Below are 17,198 nucleotides of genomic sequence, written 5' to 3'. Positions count from 1 at the left end.
ACCCAGGAGACACCTCTAAATCTGGTCTGGAGGCAGCAGAGACTATGATTATAGCTCCTACAGGATTGTATATACTTTTATATTTTAAAAACTGCTGCCTAAGTGTCTGCTTCCAGTCAACCCTGGGTGTTAAATGAAATTCCTCCCCTTGGAATAGGCAGGTCATGGCACACCCTAACAGTATCACGTGAAGGTCATATCAAGAATAAGTCAGGTGGTTTAGATAATCACAAAGGTTCAAGAGACAACAAAGAGCTAAAAAAATAAGGCTGAAAGAGAAGTTTCATCACCTACACAAGGCACTGCTTTAAGAGTGAGATAGCTGCTTCAAGTAGTACATAGAAACACACCAAGAGTCAAGCAAAATGAAGAAACAGAGGAATGTGTTCCAAATAGAAGAACGTGACAGAACCTCAGAAATAGACCTTAATAATGTGGAGGAAAGTGTTCTATCTGAAAAAGAATTTAAAGTAATAGTCATAAAGATGCTCATGGAACTCGGGGAGAGTGGTGAATACAGTGAGAACTTCAACAAAGAGATGGAAAGGATAAGAAAGAATGAAGAAGGGGGCACCTGGGTGGCCTAGTCTGTTAAGCATCTGACTCTTGATTTCAACTCAGGTCATGATCTCAGGGTTGTGAGATTGAGCCCTGCATCCACACTGGGCATGGATCCTGCTCAAGATTCTGTCTCTCCCTCTCTGTCTGCCCCTCCCCACTTCTTTCTCTCCCTCTTTTTTTTTTTTTTTTAAAGGACCATGAGGGGTTCAGTAGCAGACCAGATGAAGCAGAACAGATCAGTGATCTGGTAGACTGCAGTAGAACTCACCAAAGCAAAGCAATGAAAAGGGGAAAAAAAAATTAAGTAACTTAAGGGTCCTCTAGGACAACATCAAATAGAATAACACTTGGATTATAAGGGACCCAGAAGGAGAAGAGAGAGGTAAGGTCAGGAAATGTATTTGAAAAATAATGGTTGAATACTTCCCTAACTAGGGGAAGGAAATAGACCTCCAGGTCCAGGACGCTCAGAGGATTTTAATTAAGATGAATCCAAAGAGTTCCATACCAAGACACGTAATAATTAAAATTTCAAAATTTAAAGAGAGAATCTCAAAAGCAGAAAGAGGAAAAACAAATTATTTCATAGAAGGGAAGTCCCATAAGGCTATTAGGAGCTTTCATGGCAGAAACTGCAGGCCAGAAGGGAGCGACATGACATATTCAAAATGATGAAAGGAAAACAACTTCCAACCAAGAATGCAGGCATACCTTAGATATTGTGGGAGACTGAAACAGTAATCAGAAACCTCCTAACAAGCTGTCCAGGACAGGACAGCTTCACTGGTGAATTCTACCAAACATTCAAAGAACTTTCAGTGCCTATACTTCTCAAAGTCCTCCAAGATTTTGAAGAGGAGGGAATGCTCCCATACTGATTTTGCAAGGTCAGCGTTACCCTTATACCAAAAGCAAAGAAGAACACCAAGAAGAAACAGAGAGGGAAAGGAGGAGGGAGGGAGGAAAAGAACGGAAAGGAAATTACAAGCCAATATCCCTGATGAAAATACATGCAAAAATCAACAAAATATTAATAGTCCAAACTCAGAATTACATTAAAATGATCTTCCATCATGATCAAGTGGGATTTACTCTAGGGTTGCAAGTATGGTCAGCATATACAAATCAATCAAGGTGATATATACCACATCAACAAAATGAAGGCCAAAAATTATATTCTAATAGATGCATAAAAAATTTAAAGAAAATTCAACATCCATTTATGATTAAAAAAAAAAAACTCAACAAAATGAGTATAGAGGGAGCATACCTCAACATATTAAAGGCTGTATATGACAGAGCCCCAGCTAAGATCTTACTCAGTGGTGAAAAGCTAAAGATTTTCCTGTAAGATCAAGAACAAGATAAGGATGCCTACTCTTGCCACTTCTATTCAACATAGAATTGAAAGTCCTAGCCAGAGCAATTAGGCAAGAAAAAGAAATAACAGGCATCCATACTGGGAAGGAAGAAGTAACATTTTCATTGTTTGAAGATGACATGATACTGGATGTAGAAAACCTATAGACTCCGCCAAAAAACTATCAGAACTAATAAGTGAATTCAGTAGAGTTGCAAGATATAAAATTAATATACAAAGCCCTCTTGCATTTCTGTACATTAACAAAATATATGAGAAATCAAGAAAATAATTCTATTTACAATTGCATTAAAAACAACGAAATGCCAGGGAATAAATTTAACCAAGGACATGAAAGATCTATTGCCTGAAAACTATATGACATTGATGAAAGAAATTGAAGATAACATAAAAAATGGAAAGATATATTTTGTCATAGGTTAGAGGAATTGATATTGTTTAATGTTCATACACCCAAAGCAATCCACAGATGTATTGCAATCCCTATCAAAATTCCAATGACATTGTTTTACAGAATTAGAGTATACTATAACTTCTGTGGAGGGAACCACAAAAGACCCTAAATAGCCAAAGGAATGTTAAGAAAGAACAAAGCCAGAGGTTTTACTGTGCCTGATTTCAAACAGTATTATGAAGCTATAATAATCAAAACAGTGTGGTATTTTCATAAAAACAAGCATGTAGATCAGTGGAACTATAGATATAGATAACCCAGAAATAAACCCACACATATATGGTCAGTTAAGTTTCAACAAAGGAGGCAAGATTATACAATGGGGAAAGGGCAGTCTGTTTAATAAATAGTGTTGGGAAAACTGGACAGCTGCTACACACAAAAGAATGAAATTGGACCACTATTTTACACCATATACAAAAAATTAACTGAAAATGGATTCAGGACTTGAATGTAAGACCTAAAACCATAAATGCCGAAGAAGAAAACCTAAGCATTAAGTTCCTTGAAGTCAGTCTTAGTGACTTTTTTTTTTTTATCTGACTCCAAAGGCAAAGGGAACAAAAGCAAAAATAAACAAATGGGACTACATCAAACTAAAAAGCTTCTGTACAGCAAAGGAAACCCTCAGATGGGCAACTTTCCAAATGGGAGAAGATATTTGTAAATTATATATCTGCTAAAGGGTTAATATCCAAAATAGATATGAAGAACTTAAACAGTTCAATAGGAAAAACAATCCAGTTAAAACATGGGCAGATGATCTGAATAGACGTTTTCATAAAGAAGACATACAGATGGCAAACAGGCACATGTGAAGATGCTCAACATCACTAATCAGGGGAATGCAAATCAAAACCACAATGAGATAGCACCTACACCTGTTAGAAGGGCTAATGTCAGAATGACAAGAAATAACAAAATGCTGGCAAGGATGTGGAGAAAAGGGAACACTTTGTATTGTTGGTGGCATTGTAAATTGGTACAGCCACTGTGGAAAACCATATGGAGACTCCTCAAAATTAAAAATAGAACTACAGGGGGTGCCTGAATGGCTCGGTTCCTAGGCATCTGCCTTCAGCTTAGGTCATGATCCCAGAGTACTGGTATTGAGCCCCACATCAGGCTCCCTGCTCAGGGAGAGTCTGCTTCCCCTTCTTCTGCCTCTCCCCCGGCTGTGCTCTCTATCTCACTCAGTCTGTCTCCCAAGTAAATAAAAACATTTTTAAAAAAAAGAATTACAGTATGATACAACAATTTTGTTACTGGGTAGCTAATCAAAGAAAACAAACACTAATTCAGAAAGGTATATGTACCCCTTTTTTCATTTCAGCACTATTTACAAAGCCAAAGTATGAAAGCAATTTAAGTGTCCATTGATAGATATGTGGATAAGAAAATGTGGTTTATATACCCAGTACTACTCAGCCATAAGAAAATCTTGACATTTACAACAACATGGACGGACCTTGAGGGTATTATTCTAAGTAATATAAGTAAGTCAGAGCAAGACAAATACCGCAGGATTTCACTTATATGTGGAATCTAAAAAAACAAAACAAAAAAACCCCGAGAATCATAGATACAGAGAACAGATTGGTGGTTACCAGAGGAGAGGTGTGTTCGGAAGAAACGGAAAAGGATCACAAAGTACATACTTTTAGTTACAAAAGGAAATCCTCAGCTGAACAGAAGGGCAGCTTACTGACTTGGAGAAGATAAGTCATTGGGTTGTGAGGCACAGCATTAGGAATATAGTCAGTAATATTGTATTAACTTTGTAAAGTAGAAGATGGTGACCACATTTACTGCGGTGATCATTTTGCAATGTATACAAACATCAATTCACTATGTTCTACACCTGAACTAATGTAGTATTGCATGTCAGTTATACCTGATTTGAAAAGAAAAAGTGGGTAAATGTTTTTATATTATTGAGCTAAGCAATGTAGTCCTGTTCCAAAAGCTGTAAAAGAAAATCGTTGTAAACTTGACTACTGTGACTTTTTTAAAATGACTTAATATCTCAATAGAAGAGTAGGCAAAGTTCATGAAGGGGCAGTTAGCAGAAGAAATACAAATGACCAATAAATATGAATAATCAAGGAAATGCAAGTTGAAATAATAGTGATTTGTTTTGTTTTATTTCTTACCAGATTGGCAAAGATAAGTTTGATAATCTTTAGTGTTCTCCAAGATGTGAGGGAATGGGCATTCTTCTGTACTGTTGATTGGCAATGTAAATTGTAAAGACATCTAACAAAGTTTAGGTGCAAATGAATAATAATTTATAGTGACTAGCGTACAAAGATAAGTGTATAACAATATATCTCACAACAGTGTTTATAGTAAAAAAAAAAATTTGGAAACAATCTAAATATCAGCACATTCATTATATTATGCTAGCGACCTTGACTAGCTCACATGTCATATGCAGGAATTTCCCTACTGCTAATAGGCATGGGAAAATTCAGACCTTTTTGCTCTTTTCTGTGACAAACACAAGGGGGGGGTACATGTTAATAAAGAAGAAATAAGGTAACCGTGCTTGCTACCTTGAAAAAATGTTTATGTGTATACATACCTGCTCAATGGCACATACAGTGCAATAGCTAGTAAAAATTATGACAGACCTATATTGGTTATGGCAAGTGACCCCCTTTAAAAAGAAGAAAAAAGCTGTTTTCAAAACACGTAAATAATGACTTCTTTTGCATAAGTCTCTTCAACATATGGTACTGGGACAACTGGATAGCCACATGTAAAAGAGTGAGGTTGGACTTCTACCTCATACCATATACAAAAGTTAACTGAAATCAATCAGACTTAAATATAAAAGCTACAACTATAAAACTCTTAGAAGTATTTCTTGAAAGGGGAAATGCTTCATGGCGTTGGATTTGGCATTGATTTCTTATGACACCAAAAGCATAAGCAATAGATGAAAAATTGATGTATTGAACTTCATTACAGTTAGAAACTTTTGTGCATCAAAGGACCCTATCAAAAATTAAAAAGACAGAGGTGCCTGGGTGGCTCAGTGGGTTAAAGCCTCTGCCTTCAGCTCAGGTCATTATCTCAGGGTCCTGGGATCAAGCCCCATGTCGGGCTCTCTGCTCAGCAGGGAGCCTGCTTCCCTTCCTCTCTATCTGCCTGCCTCTCTGCCTACTTGTGATCTCTATCTGTCAAATGAATAAATAAAATCTTTAAAAAAAAAATTAAAAAGACAGCCTACAGAGTGGTAGAAGATATTTGCAAATTACAGACCTTATAAGGGTCTATCTATTATCAAGAAAGCTAAAGAACTCCTACAACTCAACAACAGAAAGAGAACCCAATTCCAACAAATTGGACAACCTGGAAGAAATGGTTAAATTCCTAGAGACATATAAATTACCAAAACTGAAACAGGAAGAAATAGAAAATGAACAGACCAATAACCAGCAAAGAAATTGAACCAGTAGTTAACAAACAAAAGTCTAGGACCAGGTGGCTTCATAGGCGAATTCTGCCAGACATTTCAAGGAGAGTTAATACCTATTCTTCTCAAACTATTCCAAAAAATGGAAGAGGAAGGAAAACTTTCAGATTCATACTATGAGTCCAGCATTACCCTGATACCAAAACCAGACAAGTCACCAGTAAAAAAGAGAACTATGGACCAATATACCTGATGAACATAAATGCAGAAATTCTCAATAAAATATTAGCATATCAAATCCAGCAATATGTTAAAAAAATCATTCACAAAAAAAAAAAATCATTCACCACAATCAAATGAGATTTATTACTAGTTTACAAGGGTGGTTCAGTATTTGCATGTCAGTTGTGATATATGACATTAATGAAAGAAAGGATAATAACCATTTGATCATTTCAGTAGATACAGAAAAAAGCATTTGACAAAGTACAACATTATTCATGATAAAAACCCTCAACAAAGTAGGTTTAGAGGGAATATAACTCAACATAATAAATGCCATATATGAAAAATAAACAGCTGATATTATCCTAAATGGGGGGAAACTGAGAGCTTTTCTTCTACACATAGGAACAAGATAGGGATGTCTACTCTCAACACTGTTATTTAACATAGTACTAAAACTTCTAGCCATAGCAATCAGACAAAAAAAAATAAAAGGCATCTAAATTGGCAAGGAAGGAGTTAAACTTCCACTTTCTGCAGATGACATGATAGCCTACATCGAAAACCCAAAAAACTCTGTAAAGAGATTGCTAAAACTGGTGAACGAATTCGGTAAAGTCAGAGGATATAAAATCAGTGTACAGAAATCTGTTGCATTTCTATACACCAATAATGAAGCAGCAGAAAGAGAAACTAAGGAATCAATCCCATGTACACATGCACCAAAAACAATCAAATATCTAGGAATAAACCTAACTCAAAAGGTAAAGGACCTGTACTCTGAAAACTATAAAACACTGATGAAAAATTGAAGATGACACAAAGAAATGGAAAGACATTCCATGTTCATGGATTAGAAGAAGAACTACTGTTAAAATGTCTGTACTACCCAAAGCAATCTACGCATTTAATGCAATCCCTATCAAAATACCAACAGCATTTTTCACAGAACTAGAACAAACCATCCTAAAATTTGTATGGAACCATAAAAGACACAGAATAGCCAAAACAACCTTGAAAAAGAAAAAAACTGGAGGCATCAGAATCCCAGACTTCAAGTTATGTTATAAAGCTGTAGTGATCAAAACAGTATGATACTGGCACACACAGTTAAGTGTAACAGAGTGGAAAACTCAGAAATGAACCCACAACTATAGGGTCAATTGAAGATTAATTGGTTAATCTTCAACAAAGCAGGAAAACATATCAAGTGGGCAAATATTACTCAGCCATAAAGAATGAAATCCTGTCATTTAAAATGACATGGATGGAGCTAAAGAGTATTATGCTAAGCAACATTGAGTCAGAGAAAGACAAATACCATATGATTTTGCTCACATGTGGAATTTGAGAAACAAAATGTAACAAGTGAACATGGAGAAGAAAAAAGAAAGGCAAGCCATAAAACAGACTCTTAGCTATGGAGAACAAACTGATAGTTAGCAGAAGGGTGGTAGATGGGTGGATGAGCTAAATAGGTGATGGGACTAAGGAGTGCACTTGTTGCGATGGCCACCAGGTAATGTATGGAAGTGTTGAGTCACTATATTGTACCCCTGAAACTAATATTACACTGTATGTTTAATTGGAACTTAAAGAAGACAACCCAGTTAAAAACTAGGTGAAGGACTTGAACAGACATTTTCCCAAAGGATATAAACAAATAGCCAACAATCACATGAAAAGATGCTCAACACCATTAATCATAGGACAGTGCCAATTAACAAACCCATCAAATGACTAAAATAAAGTAATTGACAATATCAAATGACTACAAGAAGTGGAGAAACTGGATCACCTATCTACTACCAGTGGGAAAGTACAATGATACTGCCCCTGTGATAAAACAGTAATACAGTCCTCGGCATCAGTCCTAGAGAAATGAAAAACTGTGTTCATACTAAATCCTGTCCACAGATGTTTTTAGCAGCTTTATTTATAATAGCCAAAAACTGGAAACAACCCAGATATCCTTCAACAAGTGAATGGTTAAACTGGTAATCCATACAATGGAATAGTACTCTGCAATAAAAAGGAACAAACCGTTGATACAGCAACAGCCTGAATGAGTAACCAGAGAATTGTGCTAAACAAAAAATGCCAATACATAATATGTATTGTAATTGTATTGTAATTATGTAATATAAAGTTACATAATATTTGGTCCTATTTATATAACATTTTGAAATAACAAAATTATGGGAAAAGAAAGTCAATTAGCGGTTGCCAGAGGTCAAAGAGAGGGTGGGTGGGAGAGAAATCAGTGTTGTGTAAGAGCAAATAAAGAATTGTTGCAGTGAAAGAAATGTTCTTCTATGTGTTGACTGTGTCAAGTTACATTGTTTTATAAGATGTCACCAGTCACCATTGGAGGAAACTGAGTAAAGGGTACAAGAGATCTTTCTGTATTATTTTGTACAGTTGTATTTAAATCTACAACTATCTCTAAATAGAAAAAAATTTTAATATAAATAAAGCATTTATGGGGTCATACATTATTCCTTGCATTATGTACTCTAGACTGGGTGTTTTTTGTCTTTTGTGGATTTGTTCTATTTCTTGCTATGGTGCCTTTGCTTAGTTGTCATGCTGTTTTCTTTTGCTCATGCTCATGATCTATCCAGATCTTCTCATTGCTGTGGTAGAGCACAAATGAAATTCTCCTTGATACTTTCCCACCTCATCTGAACTAATTTATCTTTGTCCTTCAGAGCTGCAGGCATTGCATCAGTTAAGCGTCTGCCTTCAGCCCAGGTCACAATTCCAGGGTCCTGGGATCAAGCCCCACATCAGGCTTCCTGCTCAGCCTGGGGGGAGGTCTGCTTCTCCCTCTCCCTCTGCCTGCCGCTCCCCCTGCTTGTGCCCTTTCTCTCTCTGTGTCAGATAAATAAATAGAGTCTTACTAAAAAACACCTCGAGATCACATTTGAAATAATATTTCACTATTCTAAAGCTCTCTTTTTTGGATTGATTTAAGATTTTGTTTACTGCTGAAGTCCATCTTGAGTATTTTAGCCCTCATTTTTCTCTTGCTTGAACAGAGACAGTTATAGAATAGTATTATGCAAAGTAACAGATAGGATTCTTCTGCCTTTGTTGTTATTGTTAGAAGAATCTTTCATGGATATTATCCTAAAGAGGTCCAGGCTACAGGGTCTATTTTTTGGTTCTTGGTTATAATTACTTGAAATTATTATATCATTTTTTATAGGAATCAACAGTGAAAGAACCTGAAATTACCACAACCCTTCAGATATATTTCTTTGGAAAAAGAGGAGAAAGAAAACTTCATTATAGGGAATTTCGAAGGTAAATGCAAATTTCTGAAGGAAATGGCACCTAAGCTGAGTCTTGACATGTGAGCAGAAATTACCCAGGCAGAAATGTGTGGACGAGAAAGCATCTGAGGAAAAGACAACAGCATGAGAAAAGACCTAGAGGCATGAAAATGTATGGTTTGTAAAGGGAATTATAAGCAGTTAAGTCTAGAGTAATAGACGTAAGGTGGTATGATAAAGTTAAGAACAGAGGCTGGAAAAGTGTGTACTTGCCTGCAGAAGATTTCATACTCCAAAAGATCAAGCTTGAGTTAACAGTGGGAGGTGCTGAAGAATGATGCATGAAGGATACCTGGTCAGATGTGCCCGACATTTTGGCAGCAGAATAAAGGATAGATTTTATGAGAAAGAAGCCCATTCAGATATTCCAAATAAGAAATGATGAGAGCCTTGAACTGGTTTAGTGGCAATAAGGATTTTGAAATAGAGTTTTCAAGACGTATTTAGGAGATGAAATTGTAGGGCTTAGTGATTAAGGAATGAGGTGGACTGTGTGAAGACCCAAGTTTCTGAATTATGTCCAATCACAGTGTGTACCCCATAGCTAAACTCCAGTAAGTCATTTTAACCTCTCTAGAACAGTTTTTCTCCACAAAATTTTTTAAAATGTCTCTTCTTATATACTTGAAAAATATTACTGTCTTAACATTTCTTTAAGTTTTTAAAATAAATACCATGATTTAGAACCAAGCAAAGCCATTATCATCAACTATACTTGTTCATACTAATACACTACTCCCCCTTATTTTAGGATTCCCTAACCTAGTTAATTTTTACAGTTGTGCTAACTTTAATTTTCTTTAAAGGGATAATTTTATTTAAAATTCTTTAAAAAAATGTTTACTAGCATTTCTGTAAATAATGGACTCAGTGAAATTTGTCATGCCATTATGCAGTTTAAAAAGATCCAATTAACAAATGCTTTAAATGCGTTTTTTTAAGAACTTGTCTCTTGGACAGCGCAAAGTTCTCCTAAAGTTAAAATTATTATTATACTAGCTAGAATGGATAATCATAAAATGTCTTTAAAATTTTGCATGTCATAAAGTAACAGAAAATAGCCTCTGTGTATGTATAACGTTTCTAAAAAGTTTTCACCAACATACTGACCATATTAATGATTAAAATTCCACAAAAATTTTTGTGGTCTTTGTTATTTGGAGCTTTGAGTCTGGTTTTTATGGGAGTGTAATATGTCCTCTTCCTTATAAAAGAGATGTTTGTCCTTGGTCTCAGCCACCTTCTTACAACTTCTCTAATAAGGGAAATTATTTTAGGAGATACAGCTTATTAGTATCAAGGAAAGGCAAGGAAGGTGACACAAAATTACAGCTTTTGTGGTAGCTACTTACAGTATTTGCCTACAGCTATTAGCTTCTCATTTAGAGAAACAGTATTTTGAAAAACACGTATTTGTGATTTAGACAGACCTGGATTCAAATGCAGAACTTCACAGTTTATTAAGTGGGATTTGATGAACAAGCGGTTTAACCTGAGTCTCCAGTGCAGTCCATTTCTTCATTTCTGAGATGACAGTGCCCAATACTACTTAATAAGTTTACATATGTATATATATATGTTAATTTATTATGTGATTATATATAATTAAGGTATTGATTAATGCATAATTTTAATATGTTGATTTGTATATAACTTATTTTTCTAAACAAGAGCCCAACTGTAAATTGGCACTTGTAAGAGAATATAAATAAGTGGCTTATCAGAAGCAGGTGAGAAGGAAGAAGAGAAGAAAAGCTATGGCAGTATCATAAAATGGAGTCAGTAATTAGGCTAGTACACAAAGTACAAATCACGAGATTCTATGTGCTTGCTGAGAAGAAACCACAAATTTGACTCTGGACTTTCTGACAGACAATACGAAAAAGCATACATGATCAGTTACACAATTCACTACATCCCTAAGTTAGCACGGATTCCACGTAAGGGGGGAGAGCGGGCATTATTCCTCATAGGGCCAGAAAGAAAGTTTCCCATGGGTTCCTATAAAAAAGACATTGTGTAATAAAAGGACTTACATTCTTAATGTTATAGTAAGACCAGCAACAAACTTCAAATTTCACAGGCTGCTTTTTTATAGCATCTATCAACAGAGAACAACTAAAATCACAGTTTTAAGCATGAAGGCATACCTCACTTCAGCTTCTAAAATTCTGCTTCTTTTTCTTTAAAACCACTTAATGCTTCAATAGGCAAGTACAAGTACTAACAAATACCAAAAATCTAGAAGTTGGTACCAATATAAAAGGGAAAAAGCACTGGACTTGGGATAGAAATAGGTATAATTCCTAGTTATGCTGTTTAGCATTTATTTAGTTGTATGATCTTGGGCAAATCATGTACCTTTTTTTATTCTTCGTAAAAATTAATTTTTTCTAAGATTTTATTTATTTGACAGAGCACAAGCAAAGGGAGCAAGAGAGAGAGAAGCAGGCTGTCCGCTGAGCAAGGAGCTCAGTGCAAGCTCCATCCCAGGACCCTGGGATCATGACCTAAGCCAAGGGCAACCACTTAACTAATTGAGCCACCCAGGTGCCCTGTAAAAATTTATAAAATGATACTTGTCCTGCCCATTTTAGGGAGTTATAAGTAAATATAAAAGTAAATTTAAAAATTATAAATTATAACAATTTTGCAATCTAATAAAGGAAAAGAGCAGATCTCTTTAATTCATGCATATTTCTCCCTTCTTAATCTTTATTCTGTTCTTTCTACTCTTATTTATGTTAATTTTCTGTCCCCCCACATAAGAAGTCTGAGGTTGATCTGAGATAACATATTAAAGTACACACAATGTGTAACACATAGTAGGCACTCAGAATATGTGCCCAACTCTTTTTACTTAAATTATTTTGAGTTTCTAGGAGCTTTGTTTCCCAGCTCCCAGATCTCTCTCCTTAGGGAATTCTTTTTCTCTGGCTTTTTTCTCTGTTTGCATTTCCCCAGCTCTCTTGTTCAAGACACTTCTTCAGCTTAGAGTTTCCTCAGTCCCTTTTCCTGAAGGCTCTTTAATCCAACTTCTAAAGAAAGAAATGAGAACTAAAATAAAATTATAGCATGTTCCTCTTTTTCCACAAGGACTGACTGCTTTAAAATTCAGAGAGAAGGATTTTTTTCATTTAGAAGAGGAAACTACACACCACTTGTATTTTTCATCACAAGTGGCAAAGTTGTTTCCACCTTCATTACCAATTTTGTATTTGAAAATTCAGTAGTAATTGAGAAGTTATATCAGTTTTATGAAGGTTCCTTAGCCTTATAAAGTCTTCTGGAAATATACTAGTAATGTAATTAAACCAACAAATACAAAGTTACAAAACAACTATTTATATATATATATATATATATATAATATATACATATATTATATATATATATATGATATGTCAAATAAAAAAAGGAAAGACTGTAGGGGGAAAAAAGCATTTATTTGGGATCTTGGGAATCACAGTTCAGAAGACAGAAATTAAGGCAGCAATCCAGGTTGTGCTCTAAAGACCTAGAGGAGCTTGGGATTTTTAAAGGCAAGGAGGAATTTTAGGCACATTACATAAGTTGTTTTTTTATGATTGGTACTGGCAGGGTTTTAGTGACACTTTTCTGTACATGATCTGTTGCTAAGATTAGTGCTAGGCAGAAAGTCCATTTGAGTCCATTCTTGCATACAGCAGATGTTCATCCAGGATGTTTGCAGTTTGGCAACAATCCAAGTTTAGCTTTTTTCTGAGGATTGAGACAGGAAATATGCATAGGCCCTACTTCTTCATTGTCCTCCCGACTCCATTTTAAGTGACTCTTTTAGCAAAACTTATTCCATTTTGTTGTTTTTTTATCAATAGGAAAAGGTATTGATGTCAAATTTAACCAATCAATATTCCAGATTTTGTTTCATGAATTATTTAAATTCTTAAATTATAAATTTAAATTCTTCATACAAAAGAACTTAGAAGTTTCTGGGACAGAAACATTCCAAAGTAACTTTACACTAAGGAAAAAGCAATTATTTAAAAATCTCTTTTGGGGCACCTGTGTGGCTCAGTGGGTTAAAGCCTCTGCCTTCGACTCAGGTCATGATCCCAGGGTCTTGGGATTGAGCCCCGAGTCGGGCTTTCTGCTCTGTGGGGAGTCTGCTTCCTCCTCTCTCGCTCTGCCTGCCTCTCTGCCTACTTGTGATCTCTGTATGTCAAATAAATAAATAAAAATCTGTTTTACAGTCCAATAAAACAATAATTTTAAATCTCTGGGTCAAATTTTACTTTACAAAATATTGATGTTTTTATCTAAGTCTTTGGTCCAAAATTCTGATTATGGACTGACAATATACAGAATATCTGGTACTAGATAGGTCCATTATGTCATACTGCCAATACACAGTGAATTTAAGTTAGAAAAAAATTCTCAGAATTTTTTTAAGTTTATTGTCATTCCACAGAATAATTTAACTGACATAATGTAGATAGACTACTGCTCTGTTCAGATACTTCATGTTTTTAATTTCTCAGGAAATGAACCCATATTTACATAATATTGGAAAGAATTATCAAGCCAGTGTTAGTGTGAATCCAATGATTACTAATAGGTAATATGTCTGAACTCAAGAGAAGACATGGCAGATTCAGAAACTAGAAGTTCATTGTGACTTAACCAGCAATGTGAGAGATGAAGGTGGGAAGGTCAACACGGGCACAGTTGTAAAGGCTTTTGTGCCATACCAAGAACAAGAGTGCCGTGAAAGCCTTGAAGCAGGGGAGTAGGGTGATCATCAGATCCAGCAGATTGGCTAAGGAAATCAAACAAAAGACAAGGAGATCTGGTAGAGACTGTTGCATTAATAGAGAAGAAAGGATAATAATTAGACCAACGTGGTGGCAGCGGGAAACAGAAGGAAAGTGGAGGAATCCGAGGGATTACTTCGGAAAAGGGACTTAATAGTATTGGTGACTGGACGAAGAGTAAATGAGGAGAAATCTAAGCTGTTGCCTGATTTCTGAGTGGAGCCAGTGACACATGTGATACCTATTCACTGAACTAGAGAACACAAGAATAATTTTAAGAAAAAAAAATAATGAATGTAGGGTGGATGTGGTCAGTGGGAGCAGAAGGCAGACTGCAGTGGGTTGAGAAGTGAGAGGGGTGAGTGGAGAAACACAGGTAATTCTATGAAGGAGACTAACTAGAGCAAAGGAAGAGAGGGGGCAGTAGCGGGAAGGGAATGTAAGAAAGGTTTCCCCCCACATGTTTACGTGATTTGAAGAAGGAAAGACAATGCAGGAGTGAATGCAGTCACCAGAGGAGCAAGGCCCCAGAGAAGGAAGAAATAGAGGAATATAGGTGGAATTAAGAGCACAGGTAGCCATCAAGAGGAAAAGGGACTCCTTCTTTCACTAGGACAGAAAAGAGATTGGGGGTGGAAAGAATGGGAATGCCCATGTTAACATTCCTAGAGTGATAGCAAGAAAATGAGAGAATTTCCTAAGCAGTGACCTCTAATTTCTCTGAGAAGTTGGGGCAAGTCATCTGCGGAGGACAAATAGAAAGCCAGTGGGATAGATTTGTAGAGAAGGTAAACAAATTGAAATAGCCACCATGTGAAATAAAAGAGAGAGCTCCCTGGCCTCACAGCAGGGTGTTGGCAGGGTTGAGGATCCAGTTACAGGTGTAGACCATTAATTTCTGCTGTTGTCACTGTAGCAATTGTATGATTTTCTTCAGGCCGCCCTTGAAGAAGTCCTTCAACAGCCCCAGGGAGCTGAAGCAATAGTAGCTAATTCTTGGCTTGAGTAAGGATGAAAAGGAAGGGGTGGTCACCTGCATCCTGCATCCTCAATGCCATCACTACATGCCTGATACTTGTCTGAGTATTTCATATATATTATTTCACCTATCCTTAGTCTTCCCTTTTTACAGCTGAAATTTGATGAAATTAATAAGGGACTTGGTCCAGAGTTAAAGATCTTAGAAATTAAGACCCAGGTTTCTCTTAAAAGATTTAAATGGTCACAAAGTTTCTGAAAGAATTAGTCCCACAGTTCCCTGGTAGGTGGTTAGGTACAGTGGATGCGCTTTCAAGGAACTAGCACTAGACCAGGTGACCAGAGGGATAGAAGACACATTAGGTAGATACTACCACATGTCAAGAGAAACTTACCAGTTAATGAGAGAGTATCTGGATAGATTTGTGATTTGTTTGGGTTATTGATTTTTGTGTCGGTTTGGTTGGTTTTTTACAATTCGTCAAAAGACTGAAATAGCTCTTAGCCATTTAAATAAAAACTAAAGTATAATTTAAGCTCTGTCTGCTGGAATTTCAGTGTTTACTCATTGTTATGAAATCAAGAGGTCATTTAATTATGAAAAACCCATTCCTTTCCAGGATATATATCTCTCAGGGGGGGAAAAAATTCTCCTCAGGTAGCTATTGGTAGCCCTTACTGATTCTCCTTCATTACCTCTATGTTTTTCGAGTCTCTCTTTTCCTTTTTTCTTTCCTTTCTCTTTAGGGTCTTTTCTTCTACATTTCTTTTCCTACTGTGTATGTTTCCCCTGTTGGCTTTCAGAGCCACACATTTTGGGAGCTTTTGTCTGCAGTGTGGGTGCCAGAGGTTGGGGTGCCTGATGTAGAGTAGGACCATTATTCCTCAGGGATACCTGGCTTATTTGTGAGATCCCTCCTTACTGGTTCTCTTGGGGTGGGGTTTTTACAGAGACTACAGTGTGGCCCTTTTATCCTTTGTTGTCAGGAGCTCATCTGCTAGTTTTCAAATCTTTTTCGCTGGGAATTGATTGGTATGTAACTGGAGACAGTGTGTGTATGTGCCATGTTCCTAAGGTACTATAATTCTAAAATTCCAATTAGTTGAAGATGTTCTAAATTCCTGAGGAGTTTTTATAAATTCAAAGATGTCTATAAGCTATGGTGTGCTAATAAATATGTTTAACAATCTGCTCTCAGGAAGAACAGCCTGATTTGTTGCATTTGCCAATGAGTAATGTAAATACTCTACCAAGCCAATTTCAAGCTGCTGTACATGAAATAGAGGTGGGAAAACATGTGCGCAATGGATTCTCAGGCAATGGAAGCCAGTTCCAGCACCCTGTGACCTAAAAAAAAATTAAAAAAAAAAATAAGGAAAAGCAGATTTTTTTCCCATTGTTCCCAATTAATCCACTAATTTATAAACTATTTAATTTTTTCAGGATGTATCTGGTGGCTCTATTTACAACAAATTCTTCAATTGATATATTTATGTCCAGTAATCATGTTCCAGGATTTTCAAGTCATAACGAGATCTATAATTTTAGAGTTAGGAAAGATGGTTTTCCAAAAATATACTTGTGTTCTTCAGAAGTAGTATAATTAGTAAGATGAAAGTAGCTTAAACCAGACCATGTATAGTTTAACAGCAGTTAAATTTATAATATTTCAACTTCAGGTCCTGAAGAAAAAGAAAAAGGAAAGGAATGAGTTAGTAATATGTTTATATCGTATTTTCTACTTTCCTAAATTTACTGTACATTCATTTGCAAGTAAAGCATTTTTTTAACAATCCTATGAAGTTGAATTTTCTCAGTACACAGTATAATAAAACTTAGTAATACTAACAAAGGACAAGGCATATCAGTAAAAGGTTTCATCGATCTGTCAGCCCAAATTGGAAGTGCTTCATATTTTAGGTAAACCTCTGCCTTGACTCAGAAAGACACATGGCATTGATAAATCTGTGTGCCTAGTACATTCAGAAGATGTTGTAGGGAGCAGATTGTTACCTATCACACAGATAGAAGCCTAAAATCAAACTC

The 17,198-nt window shown here is 36.0% G+C and overlaps 1 protein-coding gene across 2 annotated transcripts in view; it reads left to right on the top strand.

Annotated features, from left to right (window-relative positions):
- The window catches only part of MICU2 (mitochondrial calcium uptake 2), a 152,398-nt gene that overhangs the window by 125,905 nt on the left and 9,295 nt on the right, over positions 1–17,198 (top strand). For both annotated transcript variants that reach the window (XM_032838186.1, XM_032838185.1), the window contains one exon: positions 9,254–9,351. In XM_032838186.1, coding sequence (XP_032694077.1) covers positions 9,254–9,351 — 98 coding nt within the window. The remainder of the gene's footprint in view (positions 1–9,253; positions 9,352–17,198) is intronic.

This window comes from Lontra canadensis, unplaced genomic scaffold, assembly GCF_010015895.1.
Source record: "Lontra canadensis isolate GAN:19392208 unplaced genomic scaffold, GSC_riverotter_1.0 scaffold103, whole genome shotgun sequence".
In the NCBI taxonomy this organism is placed as follows: domain Eukaryota; kingdom Metazoa; phylum Chordata; class Mammalia; order Carnivora; family Mustelidae; genus Lontra; species Lontra canadensis.
This window is presented reverse-complemented; position numbering and strand designations above follow the sequence as displayed.